We start from the raw sequence: 21,649 nt of genomic DNA on the forward strand, positions 1-21,649 counted from the left end.
ATTCTAATTTGAAATGGGGTCGCAGAACTTGATTTTGATGTTAAAATAACGAAATAAAAAAAATAAGAAAAAATGTTTTTTGTTCGTGATTCGATTATCCGAAGTCCTATACAAACCGTCAGTTAATCGAACTACGAATAATCGTATTCTTCTTTGATACTTTAAACATTTTTCAAAGAAAACATAAAAATAAAGATTGATCTAAAATTCAAAAAATACTTGATCACCCCTAGAATGATCATCACCCCAAAGGTACTCACCACCTTACATCGGTGCTTCATACATTCAAACATTAGACCGATGATGATGTACTGACGACGGTGATCGCGAATACCTGAGCAAAAGAGAGGAAGAGAGAGAGAGAGAGAGCGAATGAGAAAAAAAACGAATGAATGAGTCAAAAAGCTGAGTGCGTCCGCCCGACTCGACTCCGGCATCAAGCATAAAGTCAGTTGTGCATTTTATTATGCTGTGAACGAACGCAGCAACCCGGTCTCGGTCGGTCGTTTTTCGTCGTCGTCGCAACTACAGTCAGTTGCCGTGTGAAACAGGAAACCGTCGCGCACACACACAGTTGATTCAGGTGCGGAAACTGCATCGCATCTCGTTTTGCGTCGATTGCTTCGATCGTTGATCGCAAGTTGTTGGTGAGGTGATCATCACACATAAGTCACACTAGCTGCTTATCAAACAACAAGCGCCTACTTTGACGTGCGAAAACTTGTTTTTTTTTTTGCGCAAAACTATCGCGTGCAAGTGTGTGTGTGATTGTGATGATGATTGGCTAAACAATTAAGCAAATTTTGCGGTTTATTTTTGTTGAGCAATCAGCGATCGATTCGTTAAGCGATTTGGATTCGCACCGTAGCTGCACGGTGTTTACAAGTGTTTGTCCGATCGTTTTAGGTGCCAAGCTCAAGTTCGTATGAGTGTGTGAATGTAAGCTTTGGCTAGTGGTGTCGAGCTTTGTTTACTCTGTTTACACGAGAGGAGAGTGAGATCGCGAGGCCGAAGTGTACCTTCGGGTTGATGATGGATGCTGTTGCTCCAAACTGACCGCGGCTGCCCTTTGGACAGATTGTTTATGGTACTGGGTAGTCATGTGGTGGTTTATTTTAGTCGTGGAGTGCAATTGAGGGTTATTACCTTATTTTTGTCTGTGCTCAAGAGAAGAAGGTCGTGATGGTTGTCGTAACATTATCAGGCCACTTAACGAGTTGAATCGGTAGTTGGAGGAGTGACACAGTTGGAGAACATTAAGTGTAAGTATTTTCATAATATGTTTTGTTATTCAGGTTCACAGTAAAAAAAATCATTGTAATATTACATTTGGGAAGGGTTGCATTTTTATGTCACAAAATAGTGTAATTTTACCACTTTTTCTGCTGTAATGTCACTTTTTCAGTCAAAATTGATGTAAAATTACGTCATAACAGAGGTAATATTCAACCTTCCAAAATTACACATTCAAAATTTACATTCCAAATAAAAAAAAATCAGGTAAAATCCACACCCGGAATTTGGAGAGAATTGCTCACTATCAAAATCTATCTTCATGCAATTAAAGAAATTTGAGTTGTTCCACAGATAAAATCGAGCAGAGTTATTTTCTAGAATTTAGCAATAAATCTAAAAATTGCGTTATTTTTTAATTATAATTATTTTAATATTTTCAAGACAAAAGCACTTATTTTAGACATTTCCAAATGTTAGGTTAGATTTGAAAAAAATGATGAATTTTAATGAGAATGTAGAAAAATTTTCAAAGGTAAAAACATTAAAAATTTAACGAATAGTTTCCGAAATATCAAAACTTTTGAAAATAGTAAAAACGACGTAAAAACTTTCATTTTCAAAAAGAACCAGTAGAGGGTTTACAATGTAAATTTTGTCACACAAATTCCACGGTCGGTAGGCTGCTCTTGAGCAACCATCTAACTACTTAGCAAATAATACGCTTTCTGGAGGTACCTTTCCGTGCGGTTTGAAGCTAATTTAAGCTGATTGCTGAAATATACACCTCAACCGGCTACCTCCCTCAAAATTGAGCAAACTTTGGAAACTTGAATCGCTTGAAATGCAACACCCAACAGCCTCTAAACGACAAGCAGAACAGAAGGGATGCTGTGTTGTTTCTTGCAAAACCAAAAAAATAAAAAATAAACGAAAACCAACGAAAACCAAAAGAACAACCAACAATAATATCTTGGCGCAAACATCTTCAACCCTCGTTGACCATATGTTGGATGAAGGGGGGAGGGCACAGACATACACACACAAACGGTTTCGCGTTCATTGTCGACCACCATCTGTGACTTTAGGCTTGGTCTAACCTCCACCGACCAACAAAACAGTTAAACTTAAGGTAACTTGCCCAAAGTCGTCGCGAGAGTCGTGCACGCTCACGTGCTCTCTTTCTCTCGAATCAAGTAGTCCATATTGGGACACAAATTTAGTCTCGCATACCGACATCCAAGTAGGTGGCACACGCGAACACACTCAAACGGAACGATCGTCACTCTGTGAGGGGGGTTTTGAAAAGGTCGTATGATTTTTTTTTTGGAAATCAAGTTTGCATGATTTTTATATATATATATATTTTTGGAGGAGCTTTTCAAATTGCCTAAATGCACTTATCTTTAAAACCATTTTAAGCTTGTTCGGGTTGATGCAAGAATCATCAAATGATTGGACGTAATATTGAATTTTCAGCCCTTTTGAAATGTTACTCTTGATTTAAATAAAATAAAATATTGTTTTTCGTAAAATCGGAAAAAAAAGCTAAAAATTGAAATTACAGGCCACGGTGTCAACATTTGAATGAAAAAAGTTTTTTAAAATGTATCATACATCTGTCCAGTTGTTTTGCAATCATTGATTTCCAAAATTTCTAAATACTTACGAAAATTTTATTTTTGCGGAAAAAAAAGTGTTTGCGGTGCTGTACATTGTAATTTCATAAAAGTTCAAAATATTTTTAAACGAGTCCAAACATGTTAAATGTCATTATCAATGAAGAAAAAGGCATTTAAGATTATTCTCAGTTGATAAGAATTCTATTTCCATTGACATTTTGATATTTTTTCCCACTGATTTTTTGGACCAATTTATAAGGAGGGGGCGACATAAACTTTTAAATTTTTTTGCAATGGCCTAATTGTTCAAAAATCATAACTCGGTCAATTTTTTTTGCGCATTTCGGAGATTTCTGAAAACTTGGCATTTGATGTCCCCTAAACAATATTAAAAAACAAAAAGTGGAATTAAAAATCACCAAAAAAAAATTCTACCGTGTATAACTCAGTGTTTTTTTCAGTTCAGACACCAAATCGATCAAAAAATTCCTTCAAAAGATACAGATTTTTTGAATTTACATAAATCATTTTTGTATGGGCAACTGCCATTTTTTTATGGAAAATTATATGGACAAACTAATGATGCAAAATGGCTTCAAAGGCACCAAACATATTTTGGCCGAATTAAAAAATACAAAAAAGGGAATGACCGAAATCTCAGAGAATTGCTCACCTTTGATTAATGTTTTGCTTCTGAACAAATCCTTCCAAATCTGCTAATGTTGAGCATTTATATTTTATTTTTGTATTTTTTTTATTAGGCATAAATTTTTTTGGGCCTTTTTTTTACCACAGAGGCCATTTTTTGTCAATGGTCCACCCATATCATCGAACAACAAAAAATCCTTATTTGCAAAATGATATGACTACTTACACCCAAAACTGGCAGCGCTAGTCCGAGAGAATAATGGTCTCGAGTCGAGAGAATAGTGGTACCATTCACGGACGCAGAGAACACAGCTCGAGATGGGCGATAGAACTATTCTCTCGAGGTTCATTTGCAAAAAAAGTTCATCCGTCAAACAAAAAACCAAAAGTGTCGACAACGAGAATCGAACCAGAGACCTTTGACAAACCAATCCAATGACTTAGCTGCCTCGGCCACCACAGCTTGGTGACCAAGGAGAAGTCAGAAGTCGATGTATGACACTTGTTGGAGATTTATTGATTCAACTAACGAATGAACTCATTTGTTATGATGGTGTGAGTTGGTACCATTATTCTATCGATTTTGGCACTGAGCCCTCAATAAATTTTGAGAGAACGATTATCTCGACTCTGAATTTTGAATGTAATATTTGATTTTAACATAAAAATTGCAGTTTTTCTGAAAATATTTGTTCACCAAAATTTCAGCAACAAATGATCCAATTTTTTATGTTTAGAAAATAAACACTAGTATATTTTTTTGAACTCTTCGATTTTTTATTGAAAATTTCGGAATCATTTCAAAAGAGCTTAATATTGAATATTTGGGCCTATTGAAATGTTAGTGTTGATTCCATAATTTAAAAAATAATCGAATGGTTAAGAAAATTTTACAAATGTTTCATTTGTACATTGAAAATTGGACCATTTGTTGCTGACAATAGTGTCTTGTTTGGGTGGGACTTTGGAAACTTCAATTTTCTTGTTTATTTTTCTTTTATCTGCTGTATTTCAGCAACCAGAAGGCTCCAATCTTCAATGTTTCATAGACAATTTTTTTAGGATTTTTTTTTTTAATTTTCGAAGACGATTTTTTTTAGAATTGGTCACTAATGATTACTTTTTTTTAAATCTCAAAAAAACTGATAACTTTTAGTTAAAATCAAATAAGTGGCCCTTTCTCGAAAACTGTGCACTTTATCAAAATTACCGTGAAGAGCTTTTCGATTGTAAATTCAAATTCACATTAGAAACGGCAGTCATTTAGAATTAGGATAAGATTTCTAATTAATATCGAACTTCTGATAATCGAAACTATGGAGGCTTCGGTTAAACGAGTCCGGACTCTTCCATAAACCCCCAAATTCTTTCAACAATTTTATTTTGTGATGTATTCAGTTTATAAATTCTTACTAATCAATCAATTTAACTCAACATATTTTAAACAAACAAGTTACGACCTCTTCAAAACCCCCACCAGACTTTACACAGAGAAACCGGTGGTGACAAAGCAACCTGCGCGAGTGACTCTCTGCTCCGCTGACGCTGCTGAGGTGCGATCGTCATCCACCGGGGTGAGCTTTTTTTTGTTCGTGGGGGGAGTCGAAGCTTTCGCTGAGCGAGGTTTCCTACAGCTCCGCTCTCAACCAGCAGTCCGGCTTTACGCGAGTTTAGTACCTTGCCGTAGCCCGTACAAGTTGTACGACCAGAACAACATTCCGCAACATCCGCCGTCGCGTTGTTGTCGTTTGTCGTCGTCGTGGTAACGGGTCGACTCGGGCGCAGGTTCCAGGTTTTGGGCAGAGCCTGCTGCGTTTCGTTGTTGTTGTTGGGGGAGGTGTACGACGGTAACTGGGTTTTTGCAACATTGCTTTTCCATTGAAGGGAACTTGCATGCAAAGCCAGCTGCGACGGGTTTCGCGTGTGTGACCTAACCGTACTTAGCTGGCTGCATTAAGTCACTTGGTTTTGCACGAATCTCGCAAGTTGTTGAGTGTGTTGGGGACGGGACGAAGGGAATTCCCTGAATATGCATTGAGTGTGTGCGACGATGCGGGAAAGTTGTCACGTCAACTGGCGTCAAACCAAGTGAATCTCTCGAGCTTCGTACAAGTGAGATCAGTGGATAAATACTAATTAAGCGGCTAAGCGATCATCCAAGTGTGTTTATGCAGCAATAACCTACAAACCCGTCGCGCAGTAGGCCATACCTGGTGCACCGTTGAAGTGAAACTGTGAAGAATCTGCGATGCCCGCGTGGATAATTAGCTTGATGGCCTACTAGGACGCGAACCGAAACCGAAGAGGGAAAAATTATTGTCAAAAAAAACGAGCAGAGCACGTCGTTCCACTTCCACGCAGAGCCTACTCTGCTATTAACGGTAAAGATCACTTTCGGAATTGGTAAATTTCACCAGCAAACCCCCTTCAGCTGTCCGCGCAAATCCGGCCGACAGGCCAAACGAGACACGGCCAATGTGATCAAAGTGTGTCCAATCTCACCTCTTTCACTGATTCGCGTTGCACAGTTGAAAACTTTTAAAATTTAAACTTATTTTTTGTGTAATTTAATTTTTTTTTTAAATTATGAGTTCTCAGATAAATTATAACACTTTTCTTATTTTCCTGGAGAAATAAAATATATTCTTATTTTTTTCAACGGTGTCTGTTCTACCTTCCAAGCTTATTTCTATTGTGTTTGGTCGGGTTCGTTGTGTTGCAGTCGACGACAACAACAGCCAAGAAGAGAGCAGCAGCGCGACTCCACAAAATTTCCAATTGGTAAAAGCCGGCACGAAGCGACACGAGGCCGTGAGAGCAACGCAGCAGTGCACACAATAAAATAACGCAACGCAGCACAACACTAACGAGAGCGGGCAGGGTCTTTGGGGTATGGCTCTGGTGTGGTGTGAATGTGAATGTGTGAATGGGAAAGTAATTGGTTGGATTTTTTTTTGCTGTTTTATTATTTTGAAGCTTATAAAAATATTCATACAAAGTCGCTTACAGCAATGCGTAGAAAGTGATACGGAAGGAAAGAGTGTGAACCGGTAGTTGTGATTCAGCATTTGATAAGTTGAATTTTATCTAATCTTATCTCTACGCAACCAAAATTTTTGGGGCTGCAAAATTGATAAAAATTGTCAGATACTGATTATCGACAAAATCTCTCATTCAGCGATGAAAGAAAATTCATCAAAAAACTAAGAAATACTAACATATGAATTATTTATTTAATTATTGCAATTGTCATTTCAGTGAAAATAAATTCTGCTTATTGTTTGAAGCAAAATTGCCTTAACCTTATCCCAAATGTCTCAAACTTGCCATTTTAAAAAAAAGGTCCATGCCTTTGTCATATTTTTTATGATCTTTAACTTTAACCTTTGTCATATCTTTTATGATCTTTAAATAGAAACAATTTTAAAACTCATGGAACATTCTAAAACTTTCAAATTATGAAGTAGGGGAAATTCTCGTATGATTGCAGGTTAAAGATTCAGTCCTATTGCCATCCAATTTGCTTATTCTAACTATAACATTTTTTTATGATAGAAACTTGTTTGCTCACTCCCCATCATGCTATTTTTTAGCTTGATATGGGCTGAAAGAGATTTTTAGAAACTGTAATCGAGCGCCAAAGTGCTAGCATGATATGCCAACATTAGGTGCCTGATGGAAATATATGCTTCCGCTATGTTTACTTCAATTTTTTCATTACCTTTTTTATGAAATCTGTACTTAAATGTAGCAATACCAATAAAAATAATAAGATCAATGCAAAAAAAATAAAAGTTTTTTACCCATGGATATATTACGAGTGGTATTTTTTATAGCAAATTTTACTTTTGAAATAAATCAGAGTGAGAAACTCTCAAGCAATTTACCATTTTGAATATTGTTTATGAAACTTTTTCAATCTATTGCTAATCTATGTCCAAGTAAGCCTTTTTGCATCATTTTAATGTTTCTCCATAAAAGTCTCTGGATCAATGTGCTATGAAAACCTTCGAAAATCCGTATCTTGAAAGTGAATTTGTTGTAGGTTATGATTAGAACTTAACCCCCCCCCCCCCCCCTCCTTTTGATTTTTTATATTTTCATATGTTTTAGTGGACATGATTATCCAAAGGCCTCGGAAAAAAAATCACGTGAAATAATCGAATTAGGAAAACAATATTTTTTTTCCTTGCCTTATTTTTGACCCCTAAACCACTTCAAAAAGATTTCGATTTTTGTAAACCAAGGGCCAAAACGGCGCTGATAAAATCCATTAAAATCTAACAAAAAAATGTTTGTTCATGATTTGATTATCCGAGGCCGTTTATATTTCGGTCAAACAATAAATTTAAAATAAAAACACTTAGAATATAAAAAAAATGCAATCGAAAGGTACCAGATCATGGTATTACCATTTTTATGTTGAAAATTTTCGATTTTTTTAAATAAATATATTTTCTATTAAAATTCAAATTCTTTTCAGTTCTTTACACTTTTGTTTCCAGTTAAATTTTTATCTTAAAACATATTTTTATTTCCTCTCAGACTGTTTGGGTTTAGCCGATATTGGCAAATATTTTTCAAAGTTTTGTTTTTGCTCGGCTCGGTACTGTTCATCAAAAATTCCCTAAAACTCAAATTATTTTAAATCAACTCAAACATTTTAGACATGATTATAAACGCAAGGGAATGCATTTTAAATTATTTTCAGCTGATTGCACTCAAAATAAAATCTAAATTTTAAAGTTTTTTGAAAGATTTTTTTAAATTTAAGCAATAGCCTTAGTGAGGACAAACACTTTGGAAAATATTTGCAACTTTTCAATTACACTAAATAAAAAAAAAGAAAAAGGCGATTTAGCTAACCAATTTGATGTCTTCAACAAATTTTATACATGAAACATGAATTAATATCTCGTAAATTTTTGAAAAATTCAAAAATTGTTAAGAGACTCTAAGGCCGTTGCAAATGTTTTTCAAAGTTATTGTTTTAAATCCAAATTTATTTTGTTACATTCTCTCTGTTACTTCTCACATTCTTATTCAACTTAATATTGATGAAGTAAACTAATTATTCATGACTTTTTTTTTGCAAATATTAGTAATAAAATAAAACATACTCTTTTATGGCATTCCAAGTAAAAACAATCTCATCAAATGCTACCGCAGGTCAAACCCCCAGTTCAAATCCTTCGCTTAGCTAATATCGTTTACAGCTTTGTAGGTCCTACCCGGTATCACTTTCAACCAGCCCAAGGTGACAGTAATCCAGCTAACGACGCTCCTTTCGGCAACGACCCAGGCTTAGTAGGCACTGACCGTTGCCCATTTTCGGGGAGGCAGTCGCGGCCAACTCGACGGAGTCAAGTTTCCAAAATCGGGCTACTTCGATTGGCGGCATATCGAATCGAACGAAATGTTTCATTCTGCTTGCTTCAAAAGTACCAGTCGCCACAGCAGTTGAGGTTCGTTACTGGCTAATTTTCGCTACAATAGCGCGTAAATTTTACACCTTTAATGACATCATTTTCGATCTCGCATGAGAGGGAGAGAATAAATCAGTTTCGCATCACGTCCAGCAAATGCAATCATCACATTTGAGGTATTTCTTTGTCTGTGAGAGAGTGTGTAAATTTAACACAAACGAACCTGTAATCGACCGTTTATCAATTTACAGTCGAATCTGCACAGATTCGGCATCCTTTTCGGACGTTACTTCTCTCTTTCTATTTTTCGCGAATCAATTGGTCCCAGCAGGCGATGAAAGCTGCCAACTTGCTTCTTCATCTTCCTTTTTGTTGTTGGTTGAATCAACCTCAGGGAAAAGGTAATCATAACTGGGATGAAAATGTGATTACTTTTATTTTTTGTTGGCGATTCGTGATTTTTTTTGGCATTTGGCGTGTGCGTGCTTCATTTTCACACTGACACACTTTGGCGCACGTGAAATGGTATAATTTTTTGCTTTTACTGTTTGGGTTATTGTTTTCGCACCGCAGACAGGTGCTGAGTACGAGTTTCACCTGTACCTTGGGGTTGGGTAATTTTTGATTGGTGCTTCCGAAGGAAATTTTTGCAAATTGGTTGATTTTCTCAGCTATGAAGTTCCAGCTTTACAATTGGAAACAATAAATTTGTAGTTACATAATACTGAGTTAATTCTTCCAGCAATCTATTTTAATCCAGGAAATTTCGGAACGAATTCGCAAACTTTCTTCCAGTCACGTTGCAGCCATTAAAGGAAAACAATCCATTAAAAAGTAATTGAGTCACGTAGTCGATTCCGAATGCAAGTCAATCCGTACACTATATAACTTAGCAAACAAACAAACAAAAAAACCCGACACGCTAAACTAGTTCATTTTTCATTCCGTCCCCATTCTCAGTAATGGAGACGGATGGTGTCTGGCAGCACTGCGGATTTTCGCGTAGTAGGCTGTGATGGCAATTTACGCGAACGGCGTGCCGTGAGAAAACAATCGGTAATCGTAAATGGTTCATTGTTTACTGTGATTGTTTTACGAGATGCTGTAAAATGTGACGCAATGTGCGATTTGAAGCGTAAAATCGATGTCACTGGTTTAGCAAATTGAGCCATCAATCGTTGCAATCGCTCAGTTATTCTTTCTAAAAGCGCAACGAAATGTCATGGTTTGCTTTCTATTTAAAGAGCAACCACCCTCAAGTGGCCTTCAAATATTTGAAAACCCAAGTCTGGACACTTAACATCCATTCAACTCAAAATCGCGTTGGCAACTGTTCCGCGATAACAAATCAAAATACCAAACAATTTTAAGTGGAAATCGATAGGAGCCTGCTCAGATCAATCAAGCTTAAAGATGCTCGGGTTAAGGCAAGAAATATTAATCTCTGCGACTAAAATCGAAGTGCCTAACTACATTTAATTAATGTGCCTCCCAACCGCTCAACGCTCAATCTCTGTGTGTGGGAAAATGGGGCAAAACTGAAATCTGACTCCCCGCAAGATATAAACAACACCGCAGCAAGCCATGGCGAATGGTTTCCCCCACTAATCGCCTTAGTGGACGACCGACTCGAAACCGATAGCCAGAGTCAACCAGGGTAAAGAAGCACAAATCGATTCCCAGCAACTAGGCTTCAACTTCAACTTCAAGCAGTAGGCTTTGGGTGGGGAGATGAATGAATGAGGGGGAGGCAAATGCCGACAACGGCGCAAATCAGTGCACAACAAACTACGTTACATAACGAATTCATGTCTATCAGCAGTACAGACAGACCGAGTGTGAGAGAGAAACAGCTTGAGATGACGAGCCGGCAAAAGACTGCTTTGGGTTCCTTTTGCGAAAAACATTACCATTTCATTGCACGAAAGGATGTTATGATAAGAGGTGACTGGGGTTGGTTAGACCTCTTGAGTCGCATTGGGTCGTTGAGCTCCAAATATAACCCCAAAAATGCTTCAAAGAAATCTGTGAATAGGGTCCTAATTTAAAAGCCTGGGTGATTTTTCATGGGTAACGGTAAAAAAACACGATTAAAAGCCAATTCTAATATCTTTTTTAGACTTTATTTCAAAAATAAAAATAAAACCATAATTTCAAATTTATGGTGGATCATCTGTGTTCCCCTTGGAACAAGCTGTCACGGAATAAATTTTCTGTCAAGTCTATCCAACGCTTAACTTGATATACATTTATTATTACTTTAATGCATTTATGTTATGCTGAATTACGAAATGTTTTTCGAAACATTTTTTTTATTCTGATGAAACTTTCCCATTGCATTCCCCTATACGAAAAAAGCCATCTCTCATCGATACAATTTTGCGGGCATGTGAATATTCGAAAATTTGTATGCTCAGAAGTGATTTTCTGATCGACTTGGTGTCAGCGGCAAAAATGTAGGTTATGTTTAGGACTTTTCAGAAAAAAAGGCATACACGGAAAAAATATTTTCGATTTTTTTATTTGACTTTTTATCAGTAAAAGCTCAATTCTAAAATAGATATTTTCAAATTTTCATATTGTTGGAACTAAAAAGGATCTACCTATTACGCGTACCGGAACTAAGTTGTTGTTCAAACCTTAGTTGTTGATGACTTACCGAAGTGTGGCCATTCGTCACCGAGTACCGGAGATATACATTTTGAAAAAAGATGATTTTTGGAAAAAAAATAAATCAGAAACATTTTTTTTTGTATTAATTTAACTAAGATCACTGGTGTTTTTAATAAAGTCTGGACTCGATTATCTGAAGTTTCGATTATCCCAAGTTCAATTATCCGAAGGTTTGTATGGGACTTCAGATAATCGAATCATTAGTATAAAAATGTTCCGGTATTGCTTTTTTTTTCTTACTTTTAACATCAAATTCGAGTTCTGCGACCCGATTTTGGTCAAATTCGAGTGGTTGATTGCCTATTAAATTAAAAAAATGCATTTTTACAATATTTCATCACCGTCATCTTGTTCGCCATCATGGATTTAAAAATTCTAAATAACTTTTGAGTAGTCAAGGGGTTTCTAAAATTTTCAAAAAAATGCCTTCAAATTCCTGTAAAGCAAAAGAAAATTTAATTTCTAGTTTGTGTCCAACCCCTTCAAGATTACGAAAAAACGGAACAGAAATGTGACTCTTCGAAACTGGAAATTTGTTGAATTTTAACATTTGATTCTATTTGGGTAAAACTTAGAATACTGTTTTTTCCTACATATTTTTCTTCACGCAATTGAAGCAAATTTAATAAAAAAAAATTTTGATCCATTCGATTTTTTTCAGAAATGGTGGATCGAAAAAAGTTCAAAAATGACAAAATAAATACTTGAAGATGACTAAACTTGAAAATCTGGATTTAATTTTTAAAAATTTGACAACTTTGATTTAATTTAAAGAAAAGATGTCAAATTTATTTTAAACATGATTTTGACTTTTTGCAAAAAAAAAACAAATTAAACAAAATCGTCCAATATATGATAAACAAAATTTTATCGCCTTGTGCCTAAAAAAAGCTTTTTTAGTCATTTAAACATATCCATAAATACAATTTTTCAATTTATTTTTTCCCTACAACTTTTCCCAAGACATAAAATCGATCAGATAATTTAAGATGAGCAAGTCCTCGCCGTTTTCACAATTTGACATCTACCTGCATTTTATTTTTATTTATTTTTTTGATGATTAAAGATGTATATTTATTTTTTTTCCCCTGTAATTCTCCATATACTTTTGAGGGCTGGTCATACAAAATTAAGCAGACCTTTCGAAGAAGTCTACAAATAGTTAATTTTCCTCATGTCATAATTAAGACCAGATTTTTAAATTTTTAAATAAATTATATTGAAGAGATAAAAATAAATCACAAAAGTCTCATTTTTCAAAATTGAAAATCGAACCAATAGTTATCGAGACATCTTCAGTCGATAAATTATACATTATTTTTGAAAAACGATATTTTTTAAAAGTCCTATAAACATATGAAACACAATAGCTTATAGGACCTTTTAAAAAAGCTCTAAAAAAGGAAAAAAAATCTGAATATTATAAAAAATGATGAAATTATTATAAATGTAGACTATAACTCCAAAACCTTGCACTTCATTAAAAATTCGTTAAAATTATTTTCGATTGCTATTTGATAAGTTCAAAAAACATGTTTTTTCGACCGCATTTTCGATCAAAAATGTATAGGGGAAAGTGGGGCGAGTGTAACAAGCTAAGGAAATGCTCGTTATAACCCATTAAAAACGTTAAAAAATCTGTCGGATTTATTGGAATCATCTTATTCCAGGTCTTGACTGAGACTTTGATAGAACAAGTTTTTAAAAAATTCTGTTTTTTAATGTAAAAAATTGATTTTTTTTTTCGTACGTTCTACTCAACTAGTGGGGCAAGTCGAACAACCCGTTGGGACAAGAGGAACAATGCATGAAAAAACATGCTAATTTACTAACAATTGAACCATTATCACTTAGATACATCAGATTAGGATGTATTTGAAACGTTTCTTTCATTTTGAGATTAAAAAGTAATAATTTACTAAAAAAAATTAAGATATTATAATATCGTGTATGGACAATTTTTTAAACAATTGATTATCAGTTTTTAAGAACTTTTATGTATTTTTTTCACAATAAAATATGTTGCTGCAGCAATTCGTATTTTTTTCCATACTAAAAATCCATATGGTACACTTGCCCCACCAAAACAAGATTTTTTAAAAACTCTCTACAAAAATAACCAAAACATAAATCATACTTTATATTACGTGCAAGTCATTGGTAGGGACACTACTGATCTAGGAAAAATAGCATTTTGATAAAATGAGCCTTAAAACGAACCCTAAGCCTTATTTTATACTTTCCAAATATTATTAGGAAACAAAGGTTATGAAAAAAAACTTCATTTAATATTATGCCCCGTGGCGTTTACGTCGTTTTGGTGGTTATGTGGTAGTAGAATCAGCTAATTGCATTGCTAGCAACAATTTTTCATAGTGGAAATAATCAAAATTGTAAAAATTTCGGCCTTACTACCGATTGTTCCTCTTGCCCCATATGGTCGTCTTGCCCCACATTCCCCTACCCTTGGAACCAAAGTTTTCACCATCATGCACTATTGCTTAAAACATATTTATAAAAAAAAACTCAGAAGTTTAAAAAATACGTATTTTTTTCTGAATAGTCCTCATTTCTACTCTTTCTATTCTATTCTACAACTTTGCCGAAGACACCAAGCTCAAGCTCCCAGCTCAAGGTAAAGATTTTCCTATATTTGCGTACCCATTTTGTGAGACCAGTACGCAAAATTGTATGGAGACTAATTTGAAAAAAATAATGATGCAATATTGCTTCTTTGACACTGGGAATGTATGGACAAAATCTCGAAAAAAATTGCAAAAATCTAGAGAACTACTCAGATACAGATTTTTGAACATTTACAAAGCATTTTAAATAAAACCTTTCCTTACATTTGCATAGAAACATGTATGGACAAATGGATAATGAAAATACAATATTTCCAGATATACAAATTTTTGCGAGAATTTCATTACAAAGCAGCAATTTTGAACCCCGTCTCTCCCACATGACAAATTTGTGACCAAACTGAAGTTGCTAATCGAAGAAACCAAAACAACATCCCACCTCCACACCAGATTCCAGAGCTTAACCTAACCTTGTCTTCTTGCTCTCAGAAAGAAACAAACAAACACACACACGCACGCTCGCACGCCAAACCAAGTCCGGTCTGGCACTAATAGATCACCCACTGGGCCAGATTTTGCACCAACCATAACCGCGACAATAAAGCCATTGGCGTCCATCGTCGTCGTCACCGCAGATTATTATTTAGTTGGCGATTTTTTTTTTGCATCAACGCTGTGTAACATTAGATAAATTACTCTGTACCGAGATAAACTGTCTGTGCACAGCAAAAACATAAAATTCGTGTTATCTCATTAGCATCACCTAATTGAGCCAACACACGCGTTCATTTTGGATTAGAATTTCCCAGTGTAACTTAATTACCCTTGTTTAAAGAATTATAACCTATCATATTTTAGAAAATTTTAGATTTAAATTAATTTAATTTTTTAAGTTATTATAATTATTTTTGTGAACTTAAGACTTAATTGGCCATATTCTGATTTGCAACCCAGTGTTATCAGTCTGAAGGCTCATAATGCTATTAGTTTTAATTCTCATCATCGTCATCACCATCATCATCTCTCTTCCCGGCAACTTCCGTCCTGTTTCCTTCCCTTTTCCGGTTCCACCTCCACCAATCCGGTGCCATCAGTGGATCATTTATACTAATTTTCTCGTTTTTTTTTTCTCCCTCTCTCTCTCCCCGGTGTTGCAGAAAGTCGCTGGAGCGGAAATTGATATTCGACCGCGTCGTCGTCGTTGGGCGTCGGCGTCACCATCACACACAGTCTGAGTGTGTGTGTGTGTGCGTCTGAATGTGTGCGTGATTTATTCTTTCTCACTTCTTTTTTTATCGAATATTCAATTCGAATGACATCATTATACACGGCACGGAACGACACACTCGGAATATCAGCAGCAACCGGCTTAGCAGCAGCAGCAGCGATAAATAACAAAACAAACTTCCAATAGGGGTGTGGGGTGTCACTTTTCGAGAGGGCGTTATTGTTAAAAGAACTAAACAAAGCCATCAACATGAGTGCCGCCGTAAGTCCCGAGCAGCCGTCCACGCCCGATTCCGCCCAGTACCAGAACAACCCGTACCGGAACAGCAATGGAACGTACGCGACCATCTCGGAGTCGGAGACGGCGTCGTCCAGCGGATCGGCGATGACCACGATCAACAGTAACCACAGCAGCAGCATCTTCAAAAGTAGCAGCGGTAGATCGTCGTCCTACCAGCTGCACCAGCAGCACCTGCGGAGTGCGTACGGAGCGTCCGGTGAGTGGGGGGTTCAATGTTTGAACGGGGAGCAGCATTTTAACAAACAACGCGATGTACTTTAAATCGCAGTAGGCATCGCGTTGTCTACCGTCGATCAATATTATCTTATTTGCAGTAAATAACTTTATCATCAAAGCAGGCATGTGATTTTTCTATCTCAATGGCATTCTGCAGTGCACTGTCAGTTGAGGATTGTAATTTTTCATGAATTCGAATTTTATTATCAATTTTTTACAATAAATGATAATTTATCAAAACAGAGCAACTCTTTACAAAATCGGCCGATTACGACCATTTTTTATTTTTTGTATTTTTTTATTTGGCCCAAACTGTTTGGGGGCCTGTCCATACAAAAAGGGTACGTAAATATTCAAACAGCTCTAACTTTTGAGTGAATTTTCTGATCAATGTCTTCGGCAAAGTTGTAGGTATTGTTGAGGACTATTGAGAAAAAATAGGTACACGGAAAAAAATTGCAGATTTTTTAATCAACTTTTATTTAAAAAAGCTCAATTTCCCGTTTTTTCGAGATTTTTTGATATGTTTCAGGGGACAAAAACCCGCAACTTTTGAGCCATAGAGAAACATGGTCTAAAAATCTACCGCCGATTTTTTTAAAATTGTGATTTTTTGAAAAAAAAAAACGAAATTTCATGCAAAAACAAATTTGACGTATTTTTTATCCAATCGAAAAGTACTTGACAGATTTTTTGATTAAGGGCTCTATTTTGTATTTTTAAAAATCAATACTAACATTTTAAAAGGGCGTAATATTGAATGTTTGGCCCTTTTGAAATGTTAGTCTTAGTTTAAAAAAAATAAAAAATATTTGTTTCGAAAAGATTGGAAAATTTCACGAATGTTTCATATTTTAACATTGAAAATCAGACCATTAGTTGCTGAGACATCGACATTAGAAAATGGTGGGTTGTTTGGGTGGGACTTAGAAAACATAATTTTTCCTGTTTTTAAACCTTTGCATGGCAATATCTCAGCAACTAAGGGTCGTATCAACAAAGTTCAAAAATGCAAAATATAGAAAATTCTCTCAGCTTTTCAAAAATGTTTTTTCCTAAAGTGTGCAAACATGTGCACTAATTTAAAAGAATTAAAAACTGCGACTATTTTCAAAAAAGTCACCTAAATATGGATTTAACTTGAAAACGGTGCACTTTATCAAAATTTCACTGAAGTTCTTTTTGATTGCAAATTTGATTTTACATCGAAAAATGAAGTTAAAAAATTTTTGCGACCAATTTTTCTATTTTTTGAAAAAAATCAGTATTGATTCAAAAATTCATAACATATTCATAACCCCCTTCAAAATTGGCCCGAAAAATCAGGGGGCAAAAAAATATTTTAACAATAAACTTCAAAATTACAATGAAAATTCAAGTGCAACCAGCTGAAATCAAACTAAAATACATTCTTCTGCGTTTGAAATCATTTTTAGCATGTTTGGGTTTATTAAAAAAATCTTAAGATTTTTTGAAAATTTTCGATGCAAAATCTTTTTTTTCGATACAATTTTTGTTTTTGTCAGATCTTAGATTTTTTGAAAACTAATGATTGCAAAACAACTGAACTAGTGTAAAATGCATTTTAAAACACTTTTTTCATTTAAATGTGAAGACTATGGCTTGTAATTAAAATTTTAACATTTTTTTTATTTTTTTGCCCCCCCCTTGACCTCGGCCAGGGCCGAGGGACAAAAACTTTTTTAAATATTTGCATCGGCCTAAATAAAAAATCACCAAAAAATTTTTTACCGTGTATCATTTTAATCCAGGGTAGTCCATATCCATACCTACAACTTTGCCGAAGACACCAAATCGATCAAAAAATTCTTCAAAAGATACTGATTTTTAAATTTTCATACATCATTTTTGCATGGCCAGCTGCCAAATTTGTAAGGAAAATTATATGGACAAACTAATGATACAAAATGGCTTCTTTGGGCATACCGAAGGCACCAAAAAAGTTTCAGTCGGATTAAAAAATACAAAAAAAAAATCGAATGACCGAAATCTGAGAGAACTGCTCTTTAGATTTTTTTCTCCAAAAATCATTATTTTTCAAAAAATTATAACTCGGCGGCAGATTTTTGACCATGTTTCTCTATGGCTAAAAAGTTGCGGGGTTTTGTCCCCTAAAACATATCAAAAAATCTCGAAAATCAAAAAATACGTATTTTAGGACATTGAGTTTTAGTAAAAAAAAAGTTGATTAAAAAATCTGCAATTTTTTTTCCGTGTACCTATTTTTTTCTCAAAAGTCCTCAACAATACCTTCAACTTTGCCGAAGACACCAAATTGATCAGAAAATTCACTCAAAAGTTAGAACTGTTTGAATATTCACGTACCATTTTTGTATGGACAGCTGCCAAAATTTTATGGAGACTTGTATGGGTGGACCAATGACACAAAATAGCTTATTTGGTCATAGGAAAGGCCCCCACAAAGTTTGAGACAAATCAAAAACTACAAATAAAATCCATTTCCGGTTTTGGTAGAGAATTGCTTAACAACTATAACTTAAAACCAGTTTTTCAAAAAAAAAAAAAAAGTAATTCGATGCGATATTACACTCTAAAAAATCCATTTTCTTCAATTCGACTTTTCACACAATAAACAATAAATAATTTGACAATAAAACAATTCTTTATCCAGACTTGGTTTTTTTAAATTTAATTAGACATTTTCTGATCCACACAAAATAGTAGCTAATGACACAGTTAAAAAAAAGATCCTTGCGCAAGTTGATAACATTGATGTTTTAAGCAATCTGGAGCACAGTCCTTCAAAGCTTGGCATTATATTTTTAAAACGTCTTCAGCAAAAAATATATCCGACGCGACGTCGCGGCACCCGATTGATGTTATGAAACAAATTGGAGTAATATTGAATGTTTGTCCCTTTTGAAATGTTGGTCTAAATTCCAAAATGTTAAAAAAAATCACAAATGTTTAATTTTTTAACATTGAAAATTGGACCATTATTTAAGAAAAGCTGGTTAATTAATATTTTTCATAACATTTTTAAACAGCTTTTTCATCGTCTCCTAATTGAACTCCGAGGTCATTTTCCCAAACAATTCCCACCATGCTGGTACCATTCGGTCAGTGGTTGCTTCGATTGATTGATGGTTCTATTTTCGACTCATCCCAAACTCCGTCGCGAGCCGCGCGTGTGACATCAGCTTTTTCTTGGATGACATTTCCGCACATTTTTTTTTGTTTTTGCTTCAAACTCGAACCGAAACCGAAAAAACCTGTCCACTATGCGACAAATTGTTTCCCAAATATGTTTATCGCGTTGTCACCGCTGCTGCTTGAGCTGAGGTTTTCGGGGTGCTGCCGAATCGACGAAAAAATAAGCACGTCGCCCCGCACAAAAGTTTTAATAAACAAGCCAAAAAAGTGCTGACTTGGTGACATGTTCGGGATCGGCGAAGCGAAGCCGGTTGCGCTTTTTCGAAGCACTTTCAAAACATTTCCCGAAAATAAGAATACAAAAAAGTTGTGACTTGTTGTTTGGGAAGTTTTTGCGTTTAGTGCGCGAGCGTAAATAGTAGTTTATGCAACAAGTTGCAAAAAGAGGATTTTTTCAGCACGAGTCGTACATTTATCCAACGAGGTTCACCGAGTTGGATAAATATGAAGAGTGCTGAAAAAATCAAGTTTTGCAACGAGTTCCATACAACATTTTTTGCAATTCCAAAAAACACACACTAAGTGAAATTTTCTGTCAAATTTTCATGTTTTTTGTCAATAAATCGTTTAATTCAAAAAAATGTTGAAAAGTGTTACTTTTCGAAACAAGTGCTGAAAAGTTCAACTTTTCAGCACCCATTTGAGTGCTGAAAAGTAGAACTTTTCAGCATTTATTTTAAAAAGTGTTGCTATTCGATTCTGTTATTTTTGGTACAGAAAAGTAGGCTATTTCGTCATTCAAGAATGACAGGAAAAGTTAGTAGTTTCACGACGGAATTGCAAAAAGTTATTTTTATGGTTTGGAATTACTTTGCAGCCTCCAACCGACGTTGCTTTTGACAGAAAATAAAAACAAACTCTTTTTTTCCCGGAGCCCGTGGACAATTCAATTCATGTCGCACCGAAGCTGCGCTTCGAAACGGTTTCATTCAATGAAAATTCGTCTGTTTTTATTAGCGCGCACTAAAAAGTAGGTAAAGATCTCTTTTTTGGTGGTCACTTGAGTATAAATAATCAACTGTCCACACGGAAAGAAATCCTGTCAGCGGATCCGTTTACATTGTAAACAATTTGCTCTAGATTTCGTTTACAAATGTTATCGATCCGTCGTCCGTTCACATTTGCAACAAAAACGATTACATTGTAAACGCAATTTGCCAACATAACGCCCTCCTTAATTTGGTAACGTTCTGCATACTTGCAGGCGTTTCTGCCGGTTCAGCCATAGAACCCCTGAAAGTATGCAGCACGTAGTGCTGCTTTTTGAGGGTGGAGCTACTTCTTCTTCTTTGTTACATATTTCGGATACCCGCAATAGGATTGGTAAAGAAATAGGGTAGTTAAAATTATTATTATAATTGCTTTATTTAAAAAAATTCAAAAAATTTCCAAAATTTCAAAAATTTCAAAAATTTTTAAAATTTTAAAAATTTTAAAAATTTCAAAAATTTCAAAAATTTCAAAAATTTCAAAAATTTCAAAAATTTCAAAAATTTCAAAAATTTCAAAAATTTCAAAATTTCAAAATTTCAAAATTTCAAAATTTCAAAATTTCAAAATTTCAAAATTTCAAAATTTCAAAATTTCAAAATTTCAAAATTTCAAAATTTCAAAATTTCAAAATTTCAAAATTTCAAAATTTCAAAATTTCAAAATTTCAAAAATTTCAAAATTTCAAAATTTCAAAATTTCAAAATTTCAAAATTTCAAAATTTCAAAATTTCAAAATTTCAAAATTTCAAAATTTCAAAATTTCAAAATTTCAAAATTTCAAAATTTCAAAATTTCAAAATTTCAAAATTTCAAAATTTCAAAATTTCAAAAATTTCAAAATTTCAAAATTTCAAAATTTCAAAATTTCAAAATTTCAAAATTTCAAAATTTCAAAATTTCAAAATTTCAAAATTTCAAAATTTCAAAATTTCAAAATTTCAAAATTTCAAAATTTCAAAATTTCAAAATTTCAAAATTTCAAAATTTCAAAATTTCAAAATTTCAAAATTTCAAAAATTTCAAAATTTCAAAATTTCAAAATTTCAAAAATTTCAAAATTTCAAAATTTCAAAATTTCAAAATTTCAAAATTTCAAAATTTCAAAATTTCAAAATTTCAAAATTTCAAAATTTCAAAATTTCAAAATTTCAAAATTTCAAAATTTCAAAATTTCAAAATTTCAAAATTTCAAAATTTCAAAATTTCAAAATTTCAAAATTTCAAAATTTCAAAATTTCAAAATTTCAAAATTTCAAAATTTCAAAATTTCAAAATTTCAAAATTTCAAAATTTCAAAATTTCAAAATTTCAAAATTTCAAAATTTCAAAATTTCAAAATTTCAAAATTTCAAAATTTCAAAATTTCAAAATTTCAAAATTTCAAAATTTCAAAATTTCAAAAATTTCAAAATTTCAAAATTTCAAAATTTCAAAATTTCAAAATTTCAAAATTTCAAAATTTCAAAATTTCAAAATTTCAAAATTTCAAAAATTTCAAAAATTTCAAAAATTTCAAAAATTTCAAAAATT

At 34.0% G+C, this 21,649-nt stretch overlaps 1 protein-coding gene across 2 annotated transcripts in view; it reads left to right on the forward strand.

The window, feature by feature from the left end:
* The first annotated feature begins 467 nt into the window (after positions 1 to 467).
* Positions 468 to 21,649, forward strand: part of LOC6037246 (echinoderm microtubule-associated protein-like 2) — a 44,099-nt gene continuing 22,917 nt past the window's right edge. Inside the window, exons 1-2 of one of the 2 annotated variants that reach the window (XM_038258240.1) lie at positions 468 to 1,262; positions 15,345 to 15,911. In XM_038258240.1, the coding sequence (XP_038114168.1) occupies positions 15,665 to 15,911 (247 nt within the window). In that variant the 5' untranslated portion in view covers positions 468 to 1,262; positions 15,345 to 15,664. Of the gene's footprint in view, positions 1,263 to 5,168; positions 5,885 to 15,344; positions 15,912 to 21,649 lie in introns of those variants that run through there. The other variant, XM_038258239.1, reaches the window with a different exon arrangement.

This window comes from Culex quinquefasciatus, chromosome 2, assembly GCF_015732765.1.
Source record: "Culex quinquefasciatus strain JHB chromosome 2, VPISU_Cqui_1.0_pri_paternal, whole genome shotgun sequence".
Lineage (NCBI taxonomy): Eukaryota > Metazoa > Arthropoda > Insecta > Diptera > Culicidae > Culex > Culex quinquefasciatus.